The sequence below is a fragment of the Suncus etruscus genome, chromosome X (assembly GCF_024139225.1).
Source record: "Suncus etruscus isolate mSunEtr1 chromosome X, mSunEtr1.pri.cur, whole genome shotgun sequence".
In the NCBI taxonomy this organism is placed as follows: Eukaryota; Metazoa; Chordata; class Mammalia; order Eulipotyphla; family Soricidae; genus Suncus; species Suncus etruscus.
Window position 1 is genome coordinate 20,352,787 of NC_064868.1, and position 26,181 is coordinate 20,378,967.

The window sequence follows — 26,181 nt, forward strand, 5'->3', positions numbered from 1 at the left end:
CCTCTGTGTTGTTACATATTCCTTATGGTTTCAGGCCTGATATCAAGGTCTTTAATCCATTTGGATTTGACCTTTGCACATGGTATTAGATCAGGGTCTGAGTTCACTTTTTTGCAAGCAGCTAACCAGTTATGCCATACCACTTGCTGAAGAGGCTTTCCTTGCTCCATGATTTCTTGCTCCTTTATCAAAACTTAATTGATTATATGTCTGGGGAACATTCTCTGAATACTCAAGTCTATTTCTCTGATCTGAGAATCTGTCTTTATTTCAATACCATGTTGTTTTAATAACTGTTGCTTTGTAAAACAAGTTAAAATTGGGAAAATGCCTCTCATATTCCTTTTCCCAGAGATTGCTTTAGCTATTTGTGGTGTTTTTTTTGTTTTGTTTTGTTTTGTTTTGTTTTTTGTTTTGTTTTGTTTTTGGGTCACACCCTGTGATGCTCAGGGGTTACTCCTGGCTATGCACTCAGAAGTTGCTCCTGGCTTCTTGGGGGACCATATGGGACGCCGGGGGATCGAACCGAGGTCCGTCCTAGGCTAGCGCAGGCAAGGCAGGCACTTTACCTCCAGCGCCACCGCCCGGCCCCCTATTTGTGGTGTTTATTGTTCCAAATCAATTTTAGGATTGTTTGATCCACTTTTTTGAAGAGTGTCATGAGTATCTTTAGAGGGATTGCATTAAATCTGTACAATGCTTTGGGGGTATTGCCATTTTAATGATATTAATCCTTCCAATCTATGAACGGGCTATGCATCTCCATTTCCTTGTTTCCTCTCTTATTATTGAAGTAGAGTTTTATAGTTTTCTTTGTACAGGTCTTTCATCACTTAAGTTGACTCCAGGATATTTGAAATTGTGTGACACTAATGTGAATGAGATTGTTTTTTAATGTCCATTTCTATATAATTATTGGTGTGAAGAAAGCCATTGATATGTGCATGTTAATTTTGTAGCTTGCCGCTTTGCTATATATTAATTTATTTTTTCTAGAAGCTTTTTGGTAGAGTCTTTAGGGTTTTCTATATACAGTATCATGTCATCTGCAGTGAAAGCTTAACTTTTTCTTTCCTATATGGATGCCCTTGATATTTTTTTCTTGTCTATTCACTATGGCAAGTACTTTCAGTAACATGCTGAATAGGAGTGGTGAGAGAAGACAGCCTTGTCTTGTACCAGATTTTCGAGGAAAGACTTTTAGTTTATCTCCATTGAGAATAATATTTGCCATCGGCTTGTGATAGATAGTTTTAACTATATTGAGAAAAGTTCCTTTCATTCCCATCTTGATGAGAGTTTTTTTTATCAAGAATGGGTATTGGTCCTTAGCAAATGCTTTCTCTGCATCTAATGATCTGATCATAAGATTTTTATTTTTATCTTTGTGCAGGTGTTTTTTTCTTTTTTTTTTTTTCGTTTTTTTTTTTTTTTTTTTTTTTGGGCCACACCCAATGACGCTCAGGGATTACTCCTGGCTATGCGCTCAGAAGTCGCTCCTGGCTTGGGGAACCATATGGGATGCCAAGGGATCGAACCGCGGTCTGTCTTAGGCTAGCGCTGGCAAGGCAGACACCTTACCTCTAGCGCCACCACGCAACCCTCATTTTGTACAGTTTTTACATACTTTCTTAGAGTAAAAGTAAATGAAGTGCTGCCATCTGTTTACCATACATTTATCAGAACAAAATATTACCTTCACCCCGTAAGTTTTCATGTTCCCTTTCTCTTCATTTCCCTCTCCCATGGAATTAGCCATTCCTCTGATCTCCATATTCCTAGGTTAGTTTTACCCAGTCTTGTATTCCTTTGATTTCTTAGCATATATATTTTATTTTTTTTCTGCTTCTTTCATTTTGTCTAATTTCAGAATCATCTATCTTGGTGCCAGAGCAATAACACAGTGGTAGGGTGTTTGCCTTGCATGCAGCCAACCCAGGACTGACGGTGGTTCAATTCCTGTCATCCCATATGGTCCCCATGCCTACCAGGAGCGATTTCTGAGTGCATAGCCAGGAGTAACCCTGAACACTGCTGGGTTTGACCCAAAAGCAAACAAATGAAAAAGAATCATCTATCTTTTTTTTTTTTTTGGTTTTTGGGCCACACCCGGTGACGCTCAGGGGTTACTCCTGGCTCTGCACTCAGAAGTAGCTCCTGGCTTGGGGGACCATATGGGACACCGGGGGATCGAACCGCGGTCCGTCCTAGGCTAGCGCAGGCAAGGCAGGCACCTTACCTCTAGCGCCACCACCCGACCCCTATCTATCTTATTGGACAAATCAGAAATCAATTTTCTTCATTAGTGAGTAGTATTCTGCAGTAGTGTGTGCTAGTTTATTCTTATTCTGTTGCTAGGAATTTAGATGGCTTCTAATCTATAGATATTATGAATAAAGCTGCTATAACTTTATTCAAGTCTTTTTATGGATACAGAATTTGCCTTTTAAAAGATCATGAGATAGACCTTGAGATAGAAGGACTGGAGCTCATGCTTTACATGCAAGAACCCCTGCTTTTATTTCAAGCACTGGTATGGTTTGTATGAGGGTTTTTATAAAATAATTTGATGAATCAGCATGAATTAGAAAGTTACAAAGTTATTCCCATTGTCTTTAAGGCATACAAAGGTCCATCACCAGTTCCTTCACCAGTGTCCATGTTCCTTGACCAAGGTGTGCAGTTTCCCCTCTGTCCCAAGCCTGTCTCTATGGAAGACACTTTTTCTTTTTTTTTGAGCACTGTGGTTTCCATTATTATTACTGAAGGGGTATCAAGCATATCAGTTTATCCCCTTTTGGCACCCAGTTCTTGCCCACAGTGACCATTTACAACTATCATTGTCATAGTGGCTTCTTCTCTGATCTATCCCCCTTTTCCCCCACAGTGGCAAGATTTTTATTGAACGCTATTTCTCTTGCTCTTTGTTACTCTTAGTAACAAAGGCATTAGTTTTTTTCCTACTACTTTTTTATACCCCACACATGAGTGTGATCGTTCTCTGTCATTTGTCTTACTCATTTCACTGAACATGATGTTCTCCGGATTCATCCATGTAGCAGCAGATTGCATGTCTTCATTATTTCTTTCAACCCAATCATATTCCATTGTTTAGATTCTTTAGGAACTCATCTGTTCCTGGGCACTTGGCTTGTTTCCAGATTTTGGCTATTGTGAATAGGGAAGCAATGAACATAGGTGTGTAGTGTCTTTTTTTTTTTTTTTGCAGTGTTGTGGGGCTCTTAAAGTATATTATCAGGACTGGAATTGCTTGGTTGCATGAAAGTTCAATGGCTGGTGTTTTTTTAAGGAATGTCCATATTGTTTTCCAAAAATGCTGGACCTGTTTACATATACTCACAGTAGTGAGTGAGAGCCCCTTTCCACACACACATTCTCACCAACACTGGTTGTTTTATTTTTTTTGTTGTTGTTAAACTTTATTGATTGGTTTCTAGGCCACACCCAGCGACACTTCGGTCACTTCTGACTCTGTACTCAGAAATTGCTCCTGGCAGGCTGGGGGACCATATGGAATGCCAGGAATCGAACCTTGTCCCTCCCAAGTCAGCCACATGCGAGGCAAATGCCCTACCGCTGTGCTATCTCTCTGGCCCCTGTTTTTTTCTTTGTTTTTGTTTTGATGAATCCAGTCTATATGGTGTGAGATGGTATCTCATTGTTTTGATTTGTATTTTTCTGTTGATTAGGGACATAAAGCATTTTCCATATGCATCTGGCCATTTATATTTATTTGAAGAAATTTCTATTCATTCTCTCCTTTATTTTTGATGGGGTTGAATTCTTTGTCTTCTAAAGTTCTATCAGTGTTTTATATTTCTCAAATATTACCCTTTATCAGATGAGTGCTGGGCAAATAATTGCTCCCAATTTGGGCATTGTCTTTGTATTCTAGTCATCATTTACTTTGAGGTACAGAAACTTATTTTAATATAGTAACAGTTTTTTAAAATTTTGAAAAAAATAATTTCTCAATTACATAGTTCTGGGTTTTTTTGTTTGTTTTGTGTTTGTTTGCTTGCTATTTGGGCCACACCCAGTGACGCTCAGGGGTTACTCCTGGCTATGCGCTCAGAAATCGCTCCTGGATTAGGGGACCATATGGGATGCAGGGGCTATCGAACTGCCATCTGTCCTAGGTTAGTGCGTGCAAGGCAAATGCCCTACTGCTTGTGCCACCGTTCCGGCCCCTACATTTGTGTTTTTATCTTATTTTTTAGGAAGTTCAGAACTTAATGTGCAAGCCTATTTTCTGTAAGAGATTAAATAATTGTTTTTTAAATACAAAAGAATTTTGTATTAGGGAATTAAAAGATATTTCACAATAAGATCACATTTACAAGGTTCCCTATGGTTTTCCTGTTTTGGGCCCATATCTGGCAGTGCTCAGGGTTATTCTTGTCTCTGCAATCATGTATCACTCCTGGTGGGCTCCTGCGACCATATAAGATGCCAGGGATCGAACCCTGGTTGGCCACATGCAAGGCTAGTACCCTAGCCACTGCTTCAGATTCCCTACAGTTTAAGTGATTCATATCATAAATAAGTGCATGTAAATTCCAGTTTAAATGTCTTCATTTCTTGGAGTTTCATTCACATGGTCTTCCTTTCCCTTCTGTACATAATTATGTAACACACATAATCAGCTTTTTATTAATTACTTGCATTGCACTGATAGAGACCTTTTCTTTTGGTGGAAGAAAATAATTTTGCCAAGTGCTCTGATCTCTGAAATGAATGCCATGGTACAGAGCAGATTAAATACTCCTTGGCAGATAGATACAGAATGATCTCTCATTGTTAGGACTTAAGTTGCTCTGTAAGGTAGCAACAAAGGGCCAAAGACAACACAAGGGAGAACTGATCCACATGACTTGAGTTTGGGATGGTTTTAAGGGGAGGGGGTTGGGGGTCCTTGAGGGAGGGCGGTGGGTACACGGTGATGGGTGTAGTCTTGAAAGTACCTGTATGTGTCTAGGAAACTCATCATTAACAGTAGTGTAAATCACAGAATCTCGTCAGTTAAGAAATTTAAAATTACTCCTCTGAAAACAAACAAAAATCCTGCCACACATACATATTTTTAATTGTTTTTAAATCTCTTATCTTTTAAATTGGGGCTCCCACCTTTTTCATAGAACCTTGAGACATGGATTACTTTATTTTTACCATGTAAAGAAGAAAGGATCAAAGAAAGGCTGAGGGTCAGGGGCCAACTGGTCTCGGATGCATTGACGGGGAAATAAATAATGACAGAACTAAATATCCAAGTCAAAGTCAATGATAATAGAATCAAGGGACCTAAACTTTAACAATATAAACTTAAAGGGGCCTGTTATACTGGCAGGCCAGGGGGCAAAGGATGGTGGTATAGGGGCCTCTGCAATGAGGGTAGGTGCACATTCTGAAAGCAGGTACAGTTTTCAATGGTCACAACACACAAGGGAAGAAAAAAGAATTTGATGCTAAATGGCACATTGAGGGTGTATGATAATGTATAAATTTGAACTTAAAAACTGCACTGCTGCATTCATTGTCCCTCTGCCCATCACATTTCTTTCAATACAGTCTCCTTAAAGAATGAATGCTTTGAACCTGTTGCTAATATAGTATGAGATCCTATAAATGTTCTACTTATAATGAGAGTATTTTATTTGTACTTAACTACCTTCCCTCCCCTCTGCTTCCTTCTCTAAGTATAAGAAAAATAGTGTCACTGGATCAGTATGAGTCGTTTGAATGAAGTACACTTCGTTTCTCCTTAGCTTGCTGGGCAAACCAGCACTGCTTTCCTCTGGATACCTGCCTTTGCCAGGTGGTTTCTCCTTCTACTCTGTGCTAGACTGACTGCCTGGCGTCACCTGTGAAAGCTCATCTAATAGAAGTGGAAGGTCACTGGGGTGGGAGTATAGCACGGAGGGCACCTAACTTGTCAGTTGCATGGCTGACCCAGGTTCTATCTCTCATGTCCTATATGATGCCCATTGCCCCACCAGGAATGACCCTGAGCACTGCCAAATGTGTCCCAAAAGCCACAACAAGTGGAAGGTCCTTTTTTCACATGGACATCTATTTTTTTTTCTGGAAGCCATTTGATCAGAGAAGAGACAGTTGAATAGCATTTGCAATTCAGTTCTGCCTCTCCTGCTCCTAGATGAATAGGATTACTTATTTACTCTCTGGTGAACAATGAACTCATTGATTTTACAGAGTGTATGCATGTATGCTAAATGTGATCATGCAGATTTTGTTCCATTGTAATTTTTTTTACAGAAGTTTCATTTTGGAGGGACAGTAATGACAAATGCAGTTCTATGGAGCAGTTCTATTTACAAATTCTTAAAAACCGGAATCTACCTCTAGGTGGCAGCACCAGATACTTTTTTCCTATTTGGGAAAGGAAATAAGTTTCCTTATTTGAGCTTCAAGGAGTTGGGTTATAAGCAGTAAAACTTTTACATTGTCATCACTGTACCCCCTACTTCGAGAGCAACCTTATTTGTCCAGTTTGGTGTTGAGTTGGGAAAATTACATGTTGAATTAGCATGGGGCTAGTTTAAGTCTGGACTTTGGCCTTTAAAAAATACACAGCAGCCTTCATCCTTATTTTGTTAGCCTGACTTGAAATATTTTTCTTTAAAAGATTCAATTTAGCACTGTGATTTCCCTGTTGCACTTCTAGTTCTTCATCAGAGAAAAGCACTTTAGTAAGCTGCTTTTGTATCCAAGTAACATGGTCAAAAGCTGGGAAGTCAGCTTTGGAATCAAACTGAAGTAATAAAGTGAGCCAGTTGACTTGGTTATTACCATGGGCTGATAAGGGCTATTTGTGGGAAAGCACATGTAAAGTGCAGATATCATAAAGTTGCTTCTCCTCCTCCTATGCCTTCTGGCCACGTATCAGGTGTTGTTCACTAATTACAGGTGGGCCCATGTCCATTTTTGGCTTACTAGGAGGGCAGGTTGCCCCAACACACAGGTGTGCTTGGGGACTGGTGGAAAGATCCTTGAACTTTCATTCATTACTTTCTTGTTACTGCCTGGCTGGATATTTTTGTGTGCAAAGCCCACACTTTGCTCATTGACTTGGTGGTAGTACTGGAAGCTGAGCTTCTCAAAAACCTTCGTTTGCTGCTTTTTTTTTTTTAACTTGTCCTTACTTCTGGGATAGAATTGATCTGGGAAATTGCTGAATAATCATCCTAGCAGAGAAAGGGGAAAACTGCTCATAATTGCACGTATAGCAAGACATTAGGTAAATACAGGGGGATTCACAGTTGGAGTTCAAGGAATTCCCAACAGTTGTCCTTTGCCACAACAAAGAAAGGGCCTTAATCTCAGCACTCTTTCTCTCTCTCAATTCCTCTGCTCCTCTTCATCTTTCTTCCTACACATGTAATTGGCTGCTTCTCTCAACGGATAGGGTCATTTCTAAAATAAAAATGTACGGTGAATTTGGGGCCCTATGTCACAAGTGACACACGTTATAATTTATGTCAGTAATCCAAACTGGCTTTTCTAGTTTTGAATATTCTTCATTTTTATTTGCCATGTTTGGAAATATGTTGGGAAAAATTCATTTTAATTCCTACAGAAAGCAGCTATTAACTTATGATGCAGCATGAATGTGTGTTTCTTACATTTTTTCCAAAGCCCAATTGTTGGTGAACATAGTCTGGATTAGATGGCTTATCAACAATTTTCTTCATTCATGCCATTTATTGAACACTCACTGCCTGATAGGCATCATTGAAAATGCTTTGTTCACTGCTTTCTGATCTAAGTTTTAGAAGACTGTGGTCAGTATGCAGCCTTCATTTTTACCTGTGAAAAACTGAGACTCATATTCTCATTCTTTTTTTTTTTTTTGTGGTTTTTGGGTCACACCCGGCAGTGCTCAGGGGTTACTCCTGGCTCCATGCTCAGAAATTGCTCCTGGCAGGCACGGGGGACCATATGGGACGCCGGGATTCGAACCGATGACCTTCTGCATGAAAGGCAAACGCCTTACCTCCATGCTATCTCTCTGGCCCCTCATATTCTCATTCTTATTCTTTGCTCTGTGCCATTGCTTTGGAGGTGTTGGCCTCAAATGTCTTGAAATTCCCAGATATCACTTGCTAACTGACCAAATACAATGCAGGATCTTGTCACTGAATTGAGAATACATCTGTTAGGTTCTCTACATCTACAGATAGAGTCCAATTTTTTAACTTTTCAATATTTGAACTGTTTCTGCCCTGGCTATATTATTTTATTTTATTTTATTTTGTTTTTTTGGGCCACACCCGGCGGTGCTCAGGGGTTACTCCTGGCTGTCTGCTCAGAAATAGCTCCTGGCAGGCACGGGGGACCATATGGGACACCGGGATTCGAACCAACCACCTTTGGTCCTGGATCGGCTACTTGCAAGGCAAACACCACTGTGCTATCTCTCCGGGCCCATGAACATTTCAGTTTTTAAATATACCAAATAATAGAATATAGATAGTTCAGTACATAAGGTTATGAACTTCTTGGGGTTTGGGTTTATTTCTTCCCTTTTTTGGGGGGGAGGGAAGAGTTGGGTGACACCTATTGATGTTCAGGGCTTACTTGTAGCTCTGTGCTCTGGGGTCACTCCAAGAAGGGCTCTAGAACCACATAGGGTGTCAGGGATCAAACCTGAATCAGCTCTGTGAAAGGTAGTTGCCATACCTGTTGCACTATCACTCCAGCCCAATCCATCTCCTTTTTCATTTCCTTTTTCTTCTTCTTTCTTCATCTTTTCTTCCTCTACCACCTCCTCCCCCCTCCTTGTCACCTACTCCTCCCATCCCCTTCTTTCTCTACCTCCTTCACTCCTCCTTTCCTTTACCTTCTTTTTTTTTCTTTTTTGGTTTTTGGGCCACACCTTGCGACAGTGCTCAGGGGTAACCCCTGGCTTTGCTCTCAGAAATCACTCTGGCAGGCTCAGATGATCATATGGGATGCCCCATCATCCTCTCATGCTCTTATTCATCCACTTCTCCACCTCCTCATGTCCTCCAACTCCTTCTCCTTTTCTTCTGTTTCATTCTTTCTCTTCTACTTCCCCTCCTCCTCCTTTCTCCTTTCCCTCTACACCCTCTCCAAATTTTTCTTTTCTCCTCCTCCTCCTCTTCTTCTGTCTTAGACATCCAATGTTGCAACCTCGAATCCCCCAAAGTATCCCCTTTTCCCCCAAAGCTCCCCTTCCCTCACCATATCCTCCTCCCAACACCAGTGCCCCCTTTTTCCATCATTGTCCCATTACCTCCCACCCACCAGGTTCCTTCCCACACCCTCAACTCCAAAGGGAAACAAACTGGAGGACTTGAGACTTTTTCTAAACCACAACCACCTATTTCCTAATGATCAACCTTATTCACCCACGTTCTCATTTTTCAGAAAATGCCCACCCTCAATCAACCCCCTAGTCTCAGCAAGAGCAAAGAGCCCCACTCCCAACATGAGTGCTTAACCAGTGTGAACCACTCCGCGCCTGCACCTCGAGCACACACACAGACACTAAAGGAGACAGAGGATGAGCAGGAACCTACTTTATTGCAGGGTCCTGCTAAAGCAGGACAAGGGGAACTAGTTTTTCTGATTGCACCTCCTTCCTTTTCTTCTTCCTCCTCCTCTCTTCAGTTCTCATCTTCTGAGTCTTCGTCTAAGGCCTCACATTTCCCTTCAGAGGACGAGTAATTACCAACAGACACTTTGTCTTCCTCGCCTTCCTCGTTCTCCTCGCCGTCCTCTTCGTCCTGTTCCTGATCATCATCGATTTCATCATTGTCGCCTTCCATTTTGTCCATGCCTCCATAGTCCTCCTCCTCCTCAAGGTTCTTCTGGTCTTTGTCTCTTCCTGCTGTTGCTCCCACACTGCGCCTCTTCTTGGCTTCGTACTCGGCTCTATCTTGGCACGGATGTTTTTCTGAAGCACTCATCTGTCGCCAAATCTGGCCGATTTCTTTGGCAACTTGCTTCATAGCCATGCGAGGGTTGTCAAAACAGATCTGGGGCTGGTGTTCCTGATAGAAGATGAAGCCGGACTTTGGTCTTTTAGAGTCTTCGGGGTCCCTCTTGGCCGCCCATGTGGGGTCATAACGCCTCTTCTGGCGCCGGTAGCGCCTTCCATCGGCCTTGGCCATTTTCTTGAAGCGCTCTTTTTCTTCAGTATCCAGAACATTCCACCTATGCTCACAGTCTCTCAGAAAACGGTGGTAATCCACTGTCAGCTGAATGTTCTGTTCCCTCAACTCCTGGCGGCAAGCCTGCAAGAAGTACTCGTAGGCGGTGGTCCTGCCCTTGGGCCTCCCTGAAGCTGATGGCATCATCCTACTTGGGGAAAGGGTGAACCCTGTGGGGACACTGGCCTCTCGAGATCTTTCCACACCTCTGCGCCTGGGAGGCCTCTGGGACTGCTCAGGTAGCCTGGGCGCCCCGCCCAGCATTCTTTGCTCACTGATACTGTGACATCCCTGCTAGGGTCAGAGCTCATGATGCCCTTTCGATGCCACTTGCCCTAACACAGAGTGTGTGTGTGTGTGTGTGTGTGTGTGTGTGTGTGTGTGTGTGTGTGTGTGTGTGCGTTTTCTTCCCTGGCTATATTATTTTATATTAAAGTCAATATAATAGCTAAAACCAAGAAAGAATTCTCTGAGATTGCAAAGGGATATTTTAAGGAAAGTAGATCTTGTGTGGAATAGCAATCTTTTTAAAGTATAAATGCTAGTATGGGTTTTGACATCTCCTTTGACCAAGAGTGAATGAGATATGCAAGATAGAACAAACTGTTGTTCATTGATGAATTTCTTGTCATTTTGATGTGATCTGGAAGGTATATTTGTCTTAGGATTGTCCCGGACTCCATTGTTTTTTGCACATATTTTAAATTTCTGAATGCAGAACACCAAAAAACCGTGCCACATTTTGTCTCAGATGCTGCTTCTGAATTTTAACCAGTGAATTAAATTGCAACTAACTACCGAGCCAAGATGGAATCGACCACTGCATTGAAATCAGGGTTAGCAGTTGTGTTTGCACTTGAAGGAGTTATAATAGCAGTGAACTTGTTTTCTTTAATGGAATTTGTATTTTCCATTTTCAGTTTTAATAGTGATTCTTTGGTTTTAAGAGATTTTTTTTTCTTACTAATAAGTGCACATTTGAGGTTTTTCACTAATTTCATGAAAATTATCAAAAACACCCTATAGACACATTTGATTCTGAGCACTGTCTTATTTCTGCATTGTTAGTGCAATTTGTTTTATTTATAATCTCTTGTAAGAAGAATGATTTGCTCCTGTGATGTAAGACTTTGTCTTGAGTTTAGATGGTTTTGTATGTGTCTGCTTGAATTTAAAATCATTCCTTTGTGAGTTTTCTTCTTTGAGTTATTTTTTGGGATTAGGGAATCCAATTAATTGCATGTTCTTGAATTTGCTTTTTTTCCCTCTTGTATAAATAGGTCTCGACCCCACCCATTTTCGAGTTCATCATTATCATAAAGATGAAGAGAATGATGACCTACTTGGTGGTCCAGTGCAGCTTACGGATGAAGAAAGATACAGGGACTGTGAGAGATTCAAGTGTCCATGCCCAACGTGTGGAACTGTGAATATTTATGACAGCGTCTTTGATGGTTTGGTTAGTTGTGTTTTTTTTTTTTCATTTCTTTTGTGAAGCCCTTTTCTCTCTATTATATGTAGAAAAGGAAAATCCCAGGTATATCTTCAACTTAGGAGTAGAAGGAATTTTAGCATTATATAATTTTGGTTTTGCAACTGTTTTCCTGCTTGAACACTCCTGATAGATTGTGTTTGTATGTTGTTTTTGGCTCTAGCATGCTTGGCCTTAGGGCTTACATAGGACCCTTCAAATTCTCAAATGATCTTAAAATATTTTTATTGTCATTTTTAATTAGTAACCTTGATTTCTCCACTCCCAATTTCAGTATACTGAGATACAAAGCAAATTTGTCTTTATCTTAAATGAATGGGAATTGTGTGTTTTTGCAAAGTTTTTGTTTATCTGTAGACATCCTACTTACTTTTTTTCTGACAAAGGGTAGTCTGATCTTTTCTGCTTTGTTTGTATGTCAGACATTCAAGAAGACCCAGAAAGACATTCCTCTCAAGTAGTACTGCCAAAATATGTATCACTGACCTTGGATCAAAAGTTGAAACTTAGCCAATTAATTTTCTCTGTAGTGTATATATGTACTAGTCATTGGCAAATGAGTAGGCAGCAATGTGTAAAACCTTGAAATTAAACGAAAATCTATCTTTTATCTAAATTAAAAGTAATTATTTTAAGTTAATTTGGACAAACAGCAGATGTTTTGCATTTTTTTGAATCAAAACAAAGCAGTCTTTGGAAGCAAGTGCAAGGAAGAGGCAGACACAGATCAGCAATACTTGCTAAATCCTTGAGTTTTGCTTCATTACAGCTGTAAATAAGATAGTTAATTGCATGGAGGCTTGACGACTTGCAGATGGGCTAACTGTGGAAGAGCCGATGTCAAGCTCTCAAATCTCTTCCACCTGGAATTGCTTAGCATGGTGGGTAGGGTTATGTACCAGATTGGAACAGGAAACCAAGATGTTTAGTATCAAGAAGGAAAACAAATGCTCCAGAAACCCCAACAGTTTTCCTATATATTTGCTTTTTCTTTGTTTAAAACAAAACAAAACAAGATGTTCTCTTCAATGACTAGTATTTTTTTTTCAAATGTCTCTTTCTTCCTGTCTGTCCTCCCAAAACACATTTTGTGATATGGGGAGCAAGTTGGGGGGGGGGGGCAAGAATACAAACATTTCACATTTGCTAAACTGATAGTGATTATTCTGTGATATAACAATGTTTAGACAGTCTTAAAATTAGGTTGACAGTATGACTGCCAATTGTCATTTTTTCCCTCGGGAACAAATAAATTCTAATTTAAAAATTGATCAACATCTTGAAAGAACGTTCATTTGCAATAACATTAATTCATTAGTATCTTCAGAAGAGAACAAAATTAATCAGAGCTGGTGATATTAAATGTAGAATATGTTGGTTTATAGGGTTTCCCTTCAACATTTTGCCCTGTTATGAAAACAGCAAAAGAACAGAAGGTATGTGTGGCTAAAGAAACTTAGTCGGTAAAAAAAATAGGGTTAAAAACTCACTGATATTAATATGTGCACCAGACAACAAGCAAGTATTTGCTCACAAAAGGCCTTTCTTTAACCTTGTAGTTACCTTTTGTGTCCTCATCTGCCCTGACCTTTTAGGGATCTGATATGGAGCCTAGTTTACATCGCTGCAGTAACATCAATTGCAAGGCTTCACCTCTGACCTTCATCGTACAGCTGAGCAACAAATTGATCATGGACATGAGGCGTTGTGTCAAAAAATACTATGAAGTGAGTATCCATAATGAATTTCTTACATATACAATTTATTCTGGGTTGATGTTTTCAATATGGTTTTTATGTTGGTGGGTTGTTTTGTTCTAACTTCATCCAAGTAAAATTTCTTAAGATACTTCGAAGGGAAAGATTATATCGCATTCATCAGCAATATTTTAAAACCTGAAAATTTTGCTTTGCCAGAGAAATGAGAAACTACTCAGGAAACATTTAAATGTATGATTCCTTAACTACCCATACGTTATGCTCTTTGGGCAGAGAATGAAAAAGCATTGCCTGTGTCTCTCAGATTAAGCCTTCTGATACCATGTGATTTTCAGAAACTGCCCATTTGCTAAGATTTTGTGTTTATATAGTAATCCAAAGCATTTCCTAGCTTAGTTTTCTGGAAAAATAAAAATAAATATTTTAAATTTAAATGCAGTTTGGCATTTAAAAGAGAATGTCTAATTTGTATAAATATATTGTTAAAATGCCAGAACAGTGGGTAAGCTGTCTTATAAAGATTTTATTCCAAAGTTTTATGTTTTATATTTAAACATTTCATATGAATGAGTTTCTTCCTTTCAAAATTAAAAGTTAAAAAAAAACGCATTTTCCATTATATTATTATTACTGTTACATTATGTCGTTTGTCTTACTTGAAGTTCAGCTACAACTCACTTAAACATGGCACATTGATAAGATAGTTCTAAAAATGTTTAGGTTCTATTAGATAAGATTTGTGCCTTTAATCAATATCTTTTTCTAATTTTGCTTATATTAACATTTTCCTTTTTTAGAAATTAACTAAAAATTAAGTATTAGAGAAATAGTATGAAGAGTGAAAGTATAGTTACAGTATTGTGATTTTTTTTTAAGGACAAGTTGTATTTGTCCAAAAAACATAGGCTTCTAGTAGATATTTTTAAAACAGTAATTATGACTACACCTTGGGAAATCTGAAGCATTTAGTGAATAATCCTTTGCAGCATTTAATGAACAGTTGGATGGGAATAAAGGTTATTTGTGGGTTCACATTCCACAATAGATGAAATGTTCAGCACATGAAGTGTTAGGCCCTTATTTAGCATGAACAGTCCAAATTAAAACTATTCAACACATTTGCAGACCTTATTGAGAAGAGCATGATTTTTGACTTGGGAAGAATTCTGAATTTTCTCTCTGTTTAGTCTATCCAAATCTCCACCATAGCAACGTTAATACTACAAAACTCTTAACTGTTTGCTTCTATCAGAAAGGATCATCTGTTTTGACTAAGTTAAGTCTGAGCAGAAAAATGATCTTCCGGAGAGTTTCAGCTCAGACTAAAAGATTGGTTTCTACCTTAAATATGTGAGCTGTGGTAGGGGTGGTTATATGAATATTTTTCTAGATAAATAACCTAGTGTTAAGAGTCTGAACATTTATCTCAAGGGTTCTTTTGCACTTGCTTGGCCTTGTCCACCATTTTTCTTAGTAATAGCATGTCCCAGTTTTCCAGTAGCTAAAAAAAATCATCCAGATGCTACTCCTAAACTCTGTTCTCAAAATTAATCTGTTGCTCTCCTTTCTGAACTTTGATGTGATTGGCTAGGAGAGAAAGCAAGGTACTATTTGCCTTTCCATGATATGTACTAAACAAATATTTCGACTGTATTCAGGGTCCAAGTGTTCATGCAGAAAATTAATGCATCTATAGGCTCTGCTTCTTTGGTATGTTCTGTTTCTTTCTGATTCCGTGCTCAAAGGGACTTCGTGGGGAGAGGGATATGGTGTAGAGTTTTGGGGGCTATTTAGTTTCGAATGTTATTGGTTAGGATTAGCTCATTGTGGTACACTATAGTGATGATGATTCAGCTGGGGCTTAACATTCTGAATGTATTGGATATGGAACAACCGGCTAGATACTGAGTTAAATGACTATTCTTTGATGCTAATGACTGAAAATGGTCAAAGGCAACCAAAGGATATGTACAAACTGGTTTACAGAACTGACCTTACGTGGGGGAGTGGAGCTTGAGAGAGACCGCTGGAGACAATTTGACAGTTATGGAAGGGAAGCAGATCCTGTTGAAAGTGCAGTGTTGGAACAGTACCACTAAATAGAAAAGTTTTTGATAAATTGAGAGCTAGAGTTTCTTATCTGCTTTTCTTAAAGATTGTCATTTGAGAGTCACTTGGTGGTGGTGGAGTTGTCTTCCAGCCCCCATTGAGAAAGAAAGGCCTCTCCATCAAAATGAAGGATCTTTAAGAAAATGTGGATGCAGGGTGCTATGATATTAAACTAAAAACTAGAATCTACCAAGGAACATGGTTCTAGATCACCAGGAAATGAGATAGTTAAGAACAGAAAGACTAAGATTGAGGGTAGCCCAATATGTAGCGGAGGGCGCTGCTTACTGACACACATGCCTTGATGACTCAGTTTGATACCTGACAACATTCCCCTCCTCCCCAAAAGGAAGGGAAGGAAAAGTATGCATCTAAATTCCCTTTATATAAAAGAATTATGCTTTCTGTCATGAATAAATAGTATTGACAGAATAAATGTGCTGTAACAAACACTATAAAAGTTTCAGTATCTGTGAATCAATTTATATCACAATGTTTTAATATTGCCTCCTTTCATAGGAAAGGAAACATTTTCCTTCTCATCAATGATTGCATTGACATCTCATTTTCTAGAACATTTGTGGTCATAGATGAATAATATAATATGAAGAGCATTGGACCAGGATGCTTTAAATGATAAATTAATTTTTGTAGGAAGAAAACAATTCTAGTGCGCTGTCCTGAGATCTGCTAAAGCATTGAAAGTCTGGGAGATAGCAGAGAAAGCTCTAATTCCAAGTTGATTTTGTTCTTGATTTTTTTGTTGGTTCTTCTGTACAAAGTTAAAATTGAACTGGTATTTTTTGAAAATCATTAAAGACTGGTTTAAAGACATATGTCTCTAAGCTTCTAGGGATGTTTTTTTGAAAGACTCCATTTTACAGTGAAAATTTGATATGGGTTCCACCGCCCCTTAAATCCTGCTCCAGAAGAGCAAATACACACCCGCATACAGGCACATGCACAAAAAGGAGAGAAACACTAGCTAATCTAAATTGGGAAATGAAGAGGGCTTTTTTAAGCATGAAAATTTTATCATCTTGTCAGCTGGCAGAATGCCTGCTGTGTGGATTCACAAAGGCTAAGAATTACACTTTCATGAAATTTTCCTCACTAACTGCCCTGGTTAATTTGAAAGATAACCCACTGTTCTAATTCATTCCTCAATTGGGCTGTGCAGGTTTTATCTTTGATCTGACAAAGCATTTGTGTTAATCGTTTTGGCCCTCCACTAGACACTCTTGGGATTGTGCTTTTACAATAAATGTGTCTGTGATAGCTCTTTAGTCTATTATACTTACAATAGATCCATAGAACTGGTAATTAATTCTCCACTGCTTTGGAAATGGGAAGAATAGGTGTAGCTCTGTCAAGTGCTGCTGGGAAGTTTGTTTAGCTGGTTCATTTTTGAAGTGTTCCCCTCAGCTGTCCCTGAATCAGCTGAGAAGAGTCAAAGATTGAGATGCTGCCCCAAGACCTAATGTGGAGTGGGAAATCTGGCCCCTCTTGGTGTCTGGGGGGTTAGCGGGCCATTTACTTTCATTTCGATACTAGTCATTATAATGTACATTAAACTCTCATTCTAATACGTACGAAGGTTTTCCTAAAATGTAAACTGTTGATTCAAACTATGTTCCAAAATCTCACTGATACCTTATAAGGTTTTATTAAAGTGTTCCAAGCTGGCAAAATGTACCACTCGCTAGCCTGAAAGTGTTTTCAGCCCCTTGTAAAGGAACTGCTCTTACTTAGTTCATTGTAATTTTCAAAGGTGATGATACTGCCAGGCCATCTTTTAGGCACATTAACAGTTATAGCATACAGGAACCCTTGGCTCATTGTGGAGACCAGAAATGAGTGGCTCGACTCTAATATTAGAATTTTGCCACTAGTTTTCCCATCTCAGAACTGTACTCAATTGAGCTTTCTGAGGACAGGGCCTCTCATCACCCCTTGCTCTCAATAGTGTGTGTAGTTCAGCCAAAAAATAAGTTGGCTTTGGTTGGAATTAATTTTTTACCCTGCTATCATGTTGGCAGAGTTTATTTATGGTATATATAATTCTCAGAATTCCACAGTTCAGTAACAGTACTACTAATAGTTGATAGTAGCTTCTTGGGTAGTACATGTTTAAGTGAACCAAGTGTCTCCAATAAAGCCAGGTCCTGCAGTTAAGTCCTTTCTACAGTAGCTGTGTTGCGATATTTTTTTTACCCCATCAACACTGTAATGAAGCAGAATTGAACAAAAACTGTGGATCTCCTGAATTCTGAAGTCAAGAATGCTTTGACAAATAAAGCCTTTTGTTTATCAGTTCTACAGATTTTCTATCACTGGCTACTGTTTATTCCAGTATATGCCCGTCTCCAACTTTATAGCCTTCATTTGTTTCTTCCCCAAATGGAGTCTCAGGCAGAAACACAATCCAGAAGTTCTTGTGTTGAGATGCAATATTCCATCCAGAAGCATCCTCTGTCTCATTGTCCTGAAACAAGAAACTGGCTTCAGGACCTGAGATGGGTACATAACTGCTACATGTGTTTTCCTCTTTTGTGTTTAGTTTATTCATATTGGCACAAGCCACTTTTAGAGTCCTCTTTTGGCTTCACTCTTTCGAGGAATGATGAACCTAATATCTAGCATCTGTTGCCATCTAATGCAGAGACTTTCTTAGGCCCACACATATGTTCATTCAGCAAAGAGAGGAGGAAACATTTGACCATTGATGCTAACTGGGAGTTTTTCTGAAAGCAAGTAAGATGATATGTTTTCCAGTGTCATGTGAAGAATCCATGTTAAACTCACTATTGCATGTCTGCAAATATATGTATAATTTACATATATAATTTATATATTAGTGCTTAGTTTTGAAGTGCTTTATTTCTTGAAGACAGAATTAGTTACAGCCATCACCTACCATATTGTGAAGCCAGAGGTTGACTCTGTGCTGCCTTTTTTTAAAGTGAACAAAGATGGCAGGGTGAATACTGGTTCAGATCCATTCTTGCTCCAGCAAATTGCAGACTGATTCCGCATGGCAGGCAGCACCCGCCTTTGCACTCATAAATGTTGGAAGGATTCTTTAGAATGCACAGAACTCGATTAGGCATTAAATCTGATCAACTGCAGATGAAGCTGTCTTCCTTCTGCATAGCTCCCTACCTCACCTGCACCCTGTACATCAGCAGCCAGGCTGCTCACATTGCCATCACCCTTTCCACTTTGCCAGGGTAGCAAACCGCTGTGGCAGCTCATTTGTGCACGTGGATCTCTGGGATTTAGAAGCCTGCAATAATGTTCAGTAACTGGTTCTGCTACAAATATTTGGTGTTCAATAACCCTCAAAATTTCTCATTTCTTACCTGTGGCGATGTGGGCTGATAGTTTTTAGGTTATAGGTTGCAATAGTTTCCCAGGTACATTAGTTCAAAAACAGTTTAAACCCTGAGTGCAATGGGAATTATTGTTTATTTCCTTGCCACTGCATTTATATTTAGAACATTTAAAAAGAATAAATTGGGTTTCTTTTTTGTAAAGACTCTTAACAGCATAATTATAAGTGTTGGGGAAGGCATGCAAAGAAGCAATAGATATCCATCCCACCCATTCTTCATTGCAAGCAGAGAGATCCCAACTGCCCACCAATGCTTGCAGAGGGATCACTTCTTTAGGAATCCATAAAACATCCACGATCTCATCACAGCAAAACAAAAAGAACATACTGAAAATGAATGTTTCTTTCCACTTCCCCTCATTTTGTAAGGAAGCTGAGAATAAATGAACATGACAGAGGCCAGTTGCATTTTCAAAGTGTGCTGTTGGGTTCATACCAGGTTTAGATGGCGCGGGTTTGGTGTGTGTTTTTACTGAGCGGCAGATTTTCTTTTTTGGTTTGTGAGGCAAGTGAGCTGATTTTGTATCAAGTGTTACATTTTGCTGCTGCATCATGATGTGTTGTTCTCACAGAAAAGCTAAGAAACAAGGAATTAAGGAATTTGGTGAGGGTTGGAATAGAATCTCATTCTAAGAAAATTTATTGTACAAATCCAAATGAATAGTGGGTCAAATCCTTTCCCTAAGCCAGCTTCCTATTCAACACAAGCAGCTTATCGTGGTGTGACTATTAGCAGTTATAAAGGTGTTCTAATAACAAATTGGATCAGGTACAACCATTCGTGGCACTTTTTATCCTTTATGGAATAACCAGCACTTACGTGTGCTCTGTGTTTATCTGAGCTCCTTTTTCTTTGATTTCATTTAATCTTAACCTTCTGGCATGGACCCTGATTGGGGAGGCTCTGATGTAGAATGTGAGCCTTACGAACCAAGGAATTCTGCGTTCCTCAACCATAGTCTCTAATGAGGACTGTTGCTGGAGCTACCTGCCAGATCTGCCCTGTGACTGCAGAAGGTCTTAACGAGGGGTACATGGGCTGATGTATTGAAAGTGTGTGGAGAGGACCTGAAGTGCTCACGATATTCCTAAGTCCATTCTGAGAACCAAGGAGTGAACATGCTTCAGCCTCGCAATTTTATGTGCACGAAGCCCTAGAAACTCTCACCTGGGCCAGGACCTGGCTGCCTGTGCCCTTCAGCTGCTCACCTCTTAACTTCCAGTCATCTTGCTCCTATCTATCTGGCTCCTTTCTTTCCCAGCGGCACACGAGGTGGTAGGCTTGCTCTGGGCTCTCTCTGAATCCCCCTGCAGGAGGTTCCTTTACAGCGCAGGTGAATAGAATCCCAGAGGCAGTTCTCTTAAGAATAGTTTGAAAAAGTGGCTAGAGGCAGATCAAAAACATGGGATCTGCCAGATGCCGCATTCAGGATGGTGCTTGGCCTGGTGGGTGTTCAATAAAAAAGTCAGTGAATGAAGCTGTGACCTTTGAAGACATCTGTGTCCTCAGGTGAGTGTCCCATGCTACACCTGTTGCAATGTCAGGTCTGTGACTTACTTGGGGACTTGAGTTTAGAACTTTGTTCATTGTTTTTGTAAATCAATCAGTCATAAACTGCACGAAGTTCAGCAGTCTTCACAGCTGTGACTCTTTGAGCACTATGCCACAAGAGCCCTGGGCACTGTTTCATCACAGGCCAGGCCCAGCCACAAACATAGCTGGGGCATTAGTCCAAAAAGCTGTTTCTATCCACCCAGCAATAGACTAGTCTAGCCTTTGACAGGGAACCTGGCGTTTCAGCAACTTCTGATACGGTTCACCTCCTCTGAAGAGAAAATTGGAGGTTTTTTGAAATGCCGAGGAAATGCCATAGGAGTTGTCAAATATCTGAAAACAAGTGGATAAAAACAGAACACAGCTTGTGCCAAAACAGAATTCCTTTCTTCAGTTTGATTCTGTAACCTTGTGCGTTTAGGGAAAACTCACCTTTAGGCCTAACTCCAGTCATCTCGAGCTACTATCTTGTAGTACAGTAAGAAATTGAACCAGAACACATTTCATTTAACCTTTCAAAAGTGAGATTTTCACACTATTGACCTTCTTGACTTCAGGGAACAAATCAGAACTCTACAGTCTACTCACATGGGACGGAGAGACAGTGGAGAGATCTCCTGGGCTTTGCCTAGAAAGTACACGTGTGCATGTGGAAAAATCAGCCCTTTGCAGATATTACAGATAGGAAGTTTCAGATCATCCGATGTGGCTCAGTCTTGTTCAATTGAAGAACCATATTTCTGTTTGGGAGGGAATTAATTCAGTTGCCTCTTTGAGTCACCATTGGAAAATTCTGAAGACCTGGATTCCAAGAAATGCTACTATTACTTAAAATGCAGGGCACTGATGTTTACTAGTTTATGGGTGTTGGGCATTTTTGTTGTTTTGTTTGTTTTTGTCCTTGGTTTAAGTCAGAAGTGGTTTTCAATACACAGCTAGCTCCAAACTCTTCTGACTTGTTTCTCATTGGCTGTTTATTTGCTGGTTCATGTTCCTACTGCTGTCTTCACCATTTTCCAGCTGCCGTAACTCTTAAGGTAGTTGGTTTTGTAAATCACATCAGCTGGCCTCTTTCTCCTCATAAGAGAAATTTGAGCCTTGAGAACCCAAGAAAGAAAATTAAGTCTTGAGGCTGAGGTGATAGCACAGTGAGTAGGGCATTTGCCAACCAACCTGGCACCCCATATGGTCCCCTAAGTCTGCCAAGAGCGATTTCTGAGCACACAAGAAGAAGAAAGAAAATTAAGTCTTATTTCAACTTATTTGTTGTTGTTTTTGGCCACACCTGGCAGTGCTAAAGAGTTACTCTTGGCTCTGCATCCAGGAATCACTCCTGGAAGGCTTAGGCAGACCATATGGATGCCAGGGATTGAATCTGGGTTGGCTACACTCAGACCTTTTTCATCCTTTTTCTTTCAAATGGTCTTGAAGACAGAGCCACACAATATATATGACACTTGCAGAAATAAAGCAATTCGCTATTCTAGCTTTCTGTTAATTAGACAAAGATATCAAGCCTCTTGTATGCATAACTGAGTGTTACTAGATTCATGTGTGTGTTTGTTGTAACTTACCCATGTCTAAAGTAGGCTGTGGTTTTCTAAATGCTAGTAGATGCAGATTTATGTCGCTATTACCATCACAATCAAGATAACAGGTAATACCATCATGTCAAAAAAATCCCTTTTGCTATTCTTACATACTCATAGCTTCCTTTCCATCCCTACTGTGGCAACTATTATCTGTTTCATCAGTGTATTTCAGTCTTTTAAAATTTTAGTTTAGAAGATCCAGGGCACATTTTCATCCCACACCATGGTCTTGTGGAGTCTGAGAAATGGTTCCCGCACCCCAGACTATCTCAAAAGACTTAATGGGGATATCTATATTTTCTTTGTATGTTTCTGCAGACATATATCCTTAGTAGTTATAACCCTTGGTGTTTATTTCCATATATAGAGATAGCTTTCTCCACCCCAACCCCCCTCCTTTTTTTTTGCTTGTTTTGGTTCTACTTAGTAAGAAATTCCAGTAGAAAAGTCAGGACAAAACCAGGGCACAGAGACTATATAACATGTTAGTTTTACCCACAAATTCACCAATAATATAATATCAATATGGTTCTTTTTACATAGGCACACTAAACGGGGAATCTATTTTTTTAAATGTTGATCAACATTTATTTTCTTTTTTGGGGGGTTAACTGTATATTTATTTTTAAATGATTTTTATTGTTACCAAAGTCAATTAGGAATATTTCACAGTAATATTTAAGGTACATAGTGACAATAAATCAGGGCTATTCCCACCACCACTGTTGTCCTCCCTCCACCCCTGTTCCCAGCATGCATCCCATATCTCCCTCATTTGCCTGGCAAACTGCTATTGTAACTGCTCCCCTCTGTGTCTAGATTGGGTATCTGTTGTGTTGTCGTTGTCTTTGGGGTTTGGTGTTTGAGTCTGACCATTTTTTATTTCCACTCAATGTTCATATGACTGTCCTGGTATCCTTCATTACCCTCCCTCAATTCATGAGGCAGAACAAGATGATTCAAGTTCTGTGGTTCTGTTGGATAAAGAAAAAAAGAAAGAAAAAACTTGGAGGATTCTGTCTAGTGGTTATAAATATCAATTTAAAAGAACAAAGGGAAAAAAGAAGAAAAACAAAAGCAAAAAAAAAAAACAGCAACTACAAAAAAAGCACCCAACTACTAAAAACAACCACCATCATATAATAACCATGAGAATGAAAGAAAATTAATAATAATAATAATAATAATAATAAAAAGGGGTCGAAGCGGTGGCACAAGCAGTAGGGCATTTGCCTTGCTACACACTAACCTAGGACAGACCGTGGTTCGATCTTCTGGCGTCACATATGGTCCCAAGCATATGGGATTTCTGAGCGCATAGCCAGGAGTAACCCCTGAGCATCACCGGGTGTGGCCCAAAAACAAAACAAAAAAATTTTTTAATTAAATTAAAAATTAAAGAAGAAAAAGGAAAAAGTAGAAAACAGAAGAAAAAGAGAAAAAAGACAAAGAAAAACAAGGGGCCAGAGAGATAGCATGGAGGTAAGGCATTTGCCTTTCATGCAGAAGATCATTGGTTCGAATCCCATATGGTCCCCCGAGCCTGCCAGGAGCAATTTCTGAGCGTGGAGCCAGATGTAACCCCTGAGTGCTGCCGGGTGTCACCCAAAAACCAAAAAAAAAAAAAAAAAGGTGAGGTGGCGCTAGAAGTAAGGTGTCTACCTTGCAAGTGCTAGCCAAGGAAGGACCGCAGTTCGATCCCCCGGCGTCCCATATGGTCCCCCCAAGCCAGGGGCAATTTCTGAGCTCTTAGCCAGGAGTAACCCATGAGCATCAAACAGGTGTGACCCGAGAAAACAAAAACAAAAAATTAAAAAACAAAAAAAAGGAAGGAGGGCTGGTGTGGCAAGGCTTTGTGCTTTTTTTTTTTTTTTTTTTTTCATAGGCACAATAAGTATTTGGGAAATTAGAAAGGGAATTCCCTTGGCCTAAGAGATACAGAGTTTCTCCACCCTTGAAGCAGACTGCCATGGGAACAACTACAAGCTCCAAACACACTCATTTTTATACCCCAAAGTAAAACGGGGAAATCTTATGTATAGAAAGAAAGATCTTACCTAATAGAAATAAGAACCCATAATTTTTTTTTGCTTTTTGCTTTTAGGGTTTGTATTTCTTCTTTGTTTTTCTTCTTTGTCAAAGTGTCTGTTCATTTCTTCTCCCCATTTTTTGATGGGATTAGATGTTTTTTTCTTGTAAATTTCTGTCAGTGCCATGTATATTTTGGAGATTAGCCTCTTGTCTGATGGGTATTGTGTGAATAGTTTCTCCCACTCAGTGGGGGGCTCTTGTATCCTGGGCTCTATTTCTTTGGAGGTGCAGAAGCTTCTCAGTTTAATATATTCCCATCTGTTAATCTCTGCTTTCACTTGCTTGGAGAGTGCGGTTTCCTCTTTGAGGATGCTTTTAGTCTCAATGTCCTGGAGTATTTTACCTACGTGTTGTTCTATATATCTTGTGGTTTCGGGTCTGATATCGAGGTCTTTCATCCATTTGGATTTAACCTTCGTACATGATGTTAGCTGGGGGTCTAAGTTCAATTTTTTGCAAGTGGCTAGCCAGTTGTGCCAACACCACTTGTTGAAGAGGCTTTCTTTGCTCCATTTAGGATTTCTTGCTCCTTTATCAAAAATTAGGTGATTGTATGTCTGGGGAACATTCTCTGAGTATTCAAGCCTATTCCACTCATCTGAGGGCCAGTCTTTATTCCAATACCATGCTGCTTTGATAACTATTGCTTTGTATTACAGTTTAAAGTTGGGGAAAGTAATTCCTCCCATATTCTTTTTCCCAATGATTGCTTTAGATATTCTAGGGTGTTTATTGTTCCAAATGAATTTCAAAAGTGCCTGATCCACTTCTTTGAAGAATGTCATGGGTATCTTTAGAGGGATCACATTAAATCTGTACAATGCTTTGGAGAGTATTGCCATTTTAATGATGTTAATCCTGCCAATCCATGAGCAGGGTATGTACTTCCATTTCTGAGTGTCCTCTCTTATTTCTTGGAGCAGAGTTTTATAGTTTTCTTTGTATAGGTCCTTCACACTTTTAGTCAAGTTGATTCCAAGATATTTGAGTTTGTGTGGCACTATTGTGAATGGGGTTGTTTTCTTAATGTCCATTTCTTCCTTATTACTATTGGTGTATAGAAAGGCCATTGATTTTTGTGTATTAATTTTGTAGCCTGCCACCTTGCTATATGAGTCTATTGTTTCTAAAAGCTTTTTGTAGAGACTGTAGGGTTTTCTAGGTAGAGTATCATGTCCTCTGCAAACAGCGAGAGCTTGACTTCTTCCTTTCCTATCTGGATTCCCTTTTTATCTTTTTCTTGCCTAATCCACAATAGCAAGTACTTCCAGTGCTTTGTGGAATAGGAGTGGTGAGAGAGGACAGCCTTGTCTTGTGCCAGAATTTAGAGGAAAGGCTTTCAGTTTTTCTCCATTGAGGACAATATTTGCCTCTGGCTTGTGGTAGATGGCCTTAACTATATTGAGAAAGGTTCTTTCCATTCCCATCTTGCTGAGAGTTTTGATCAAGAATGGGTGTTGGACCTTATCAAATGCTTTTTCTGCGTCTATTGATATGATCATGTGGTTTTTATTTTTCTTGTTTTTGATGTTGTGTATGATGTTGATAGATTTACGGATGTTAAACCAGCCTTGCATTCCTGGGATGAAACCTACTTGATCGTAGTGGATGATCTTCTTAATGAGGCATTGAATCCTATTTGCCAGGATTTTGTTGAGGATCTTTGCATTTGTATTCATCAGTGATGTTGGTCTGTCATTTTCTTTTTTGGTAGCATCTCTGTCAGGTTTAGGTATCAAGGTGATGTTGGCTTCATAACATCTATTTGGAAGTGTTCCTGTTTTTTTGATTTCATGAAAGTCTTGCCAGGACTGGTAGAAGTTCCTCTTGAAAGGTTTGAAAGAATTCATTAAGAAATCCATCTGGGGGGCCGGGCGGTGGCGCTGGAGGTAAGGTGCCTGCCTTACCTGCGCTAGCCTAGGAGACGGACCGCGGTTCGATCCCCCGGCGTCCCATATGGTCCCCCAAGCCAGGAGCGACTTCTGAGCGCATCGCCAGGAGTAACCCCTGAGCGTC

The 26,181-nt window shown here is 39.6% G+C and overlaps 1 protein-coding gene across 1 annotated transcript in view; it reads left to right on the plus strand.

The window, feature by feature from the left end:
* The window catches only part of POLA1 (DNA polymerase alpha 1, catalytic subunit), a 340,991-nt gene that overhangs the window by 163,977 nt on the left and 150,833 nt on the right, over positions 1 to 26,181 (plus strand). Inside the window, exons 33-34 of the mRNA XM_049766833.1 lie at positions 11,495 to 11,673; positions 13,302 to 13,433. Coding sequence (XP_049622790.1) covers positions 11,495 to 11,673; positions 13,302 to 13,433 — 311 coding nt within the window. The remainder of the gene's footprint in view (positions 1 to 11,494; positions 11,674 to 13,301; positions 13,434 to 26,181) is intronic.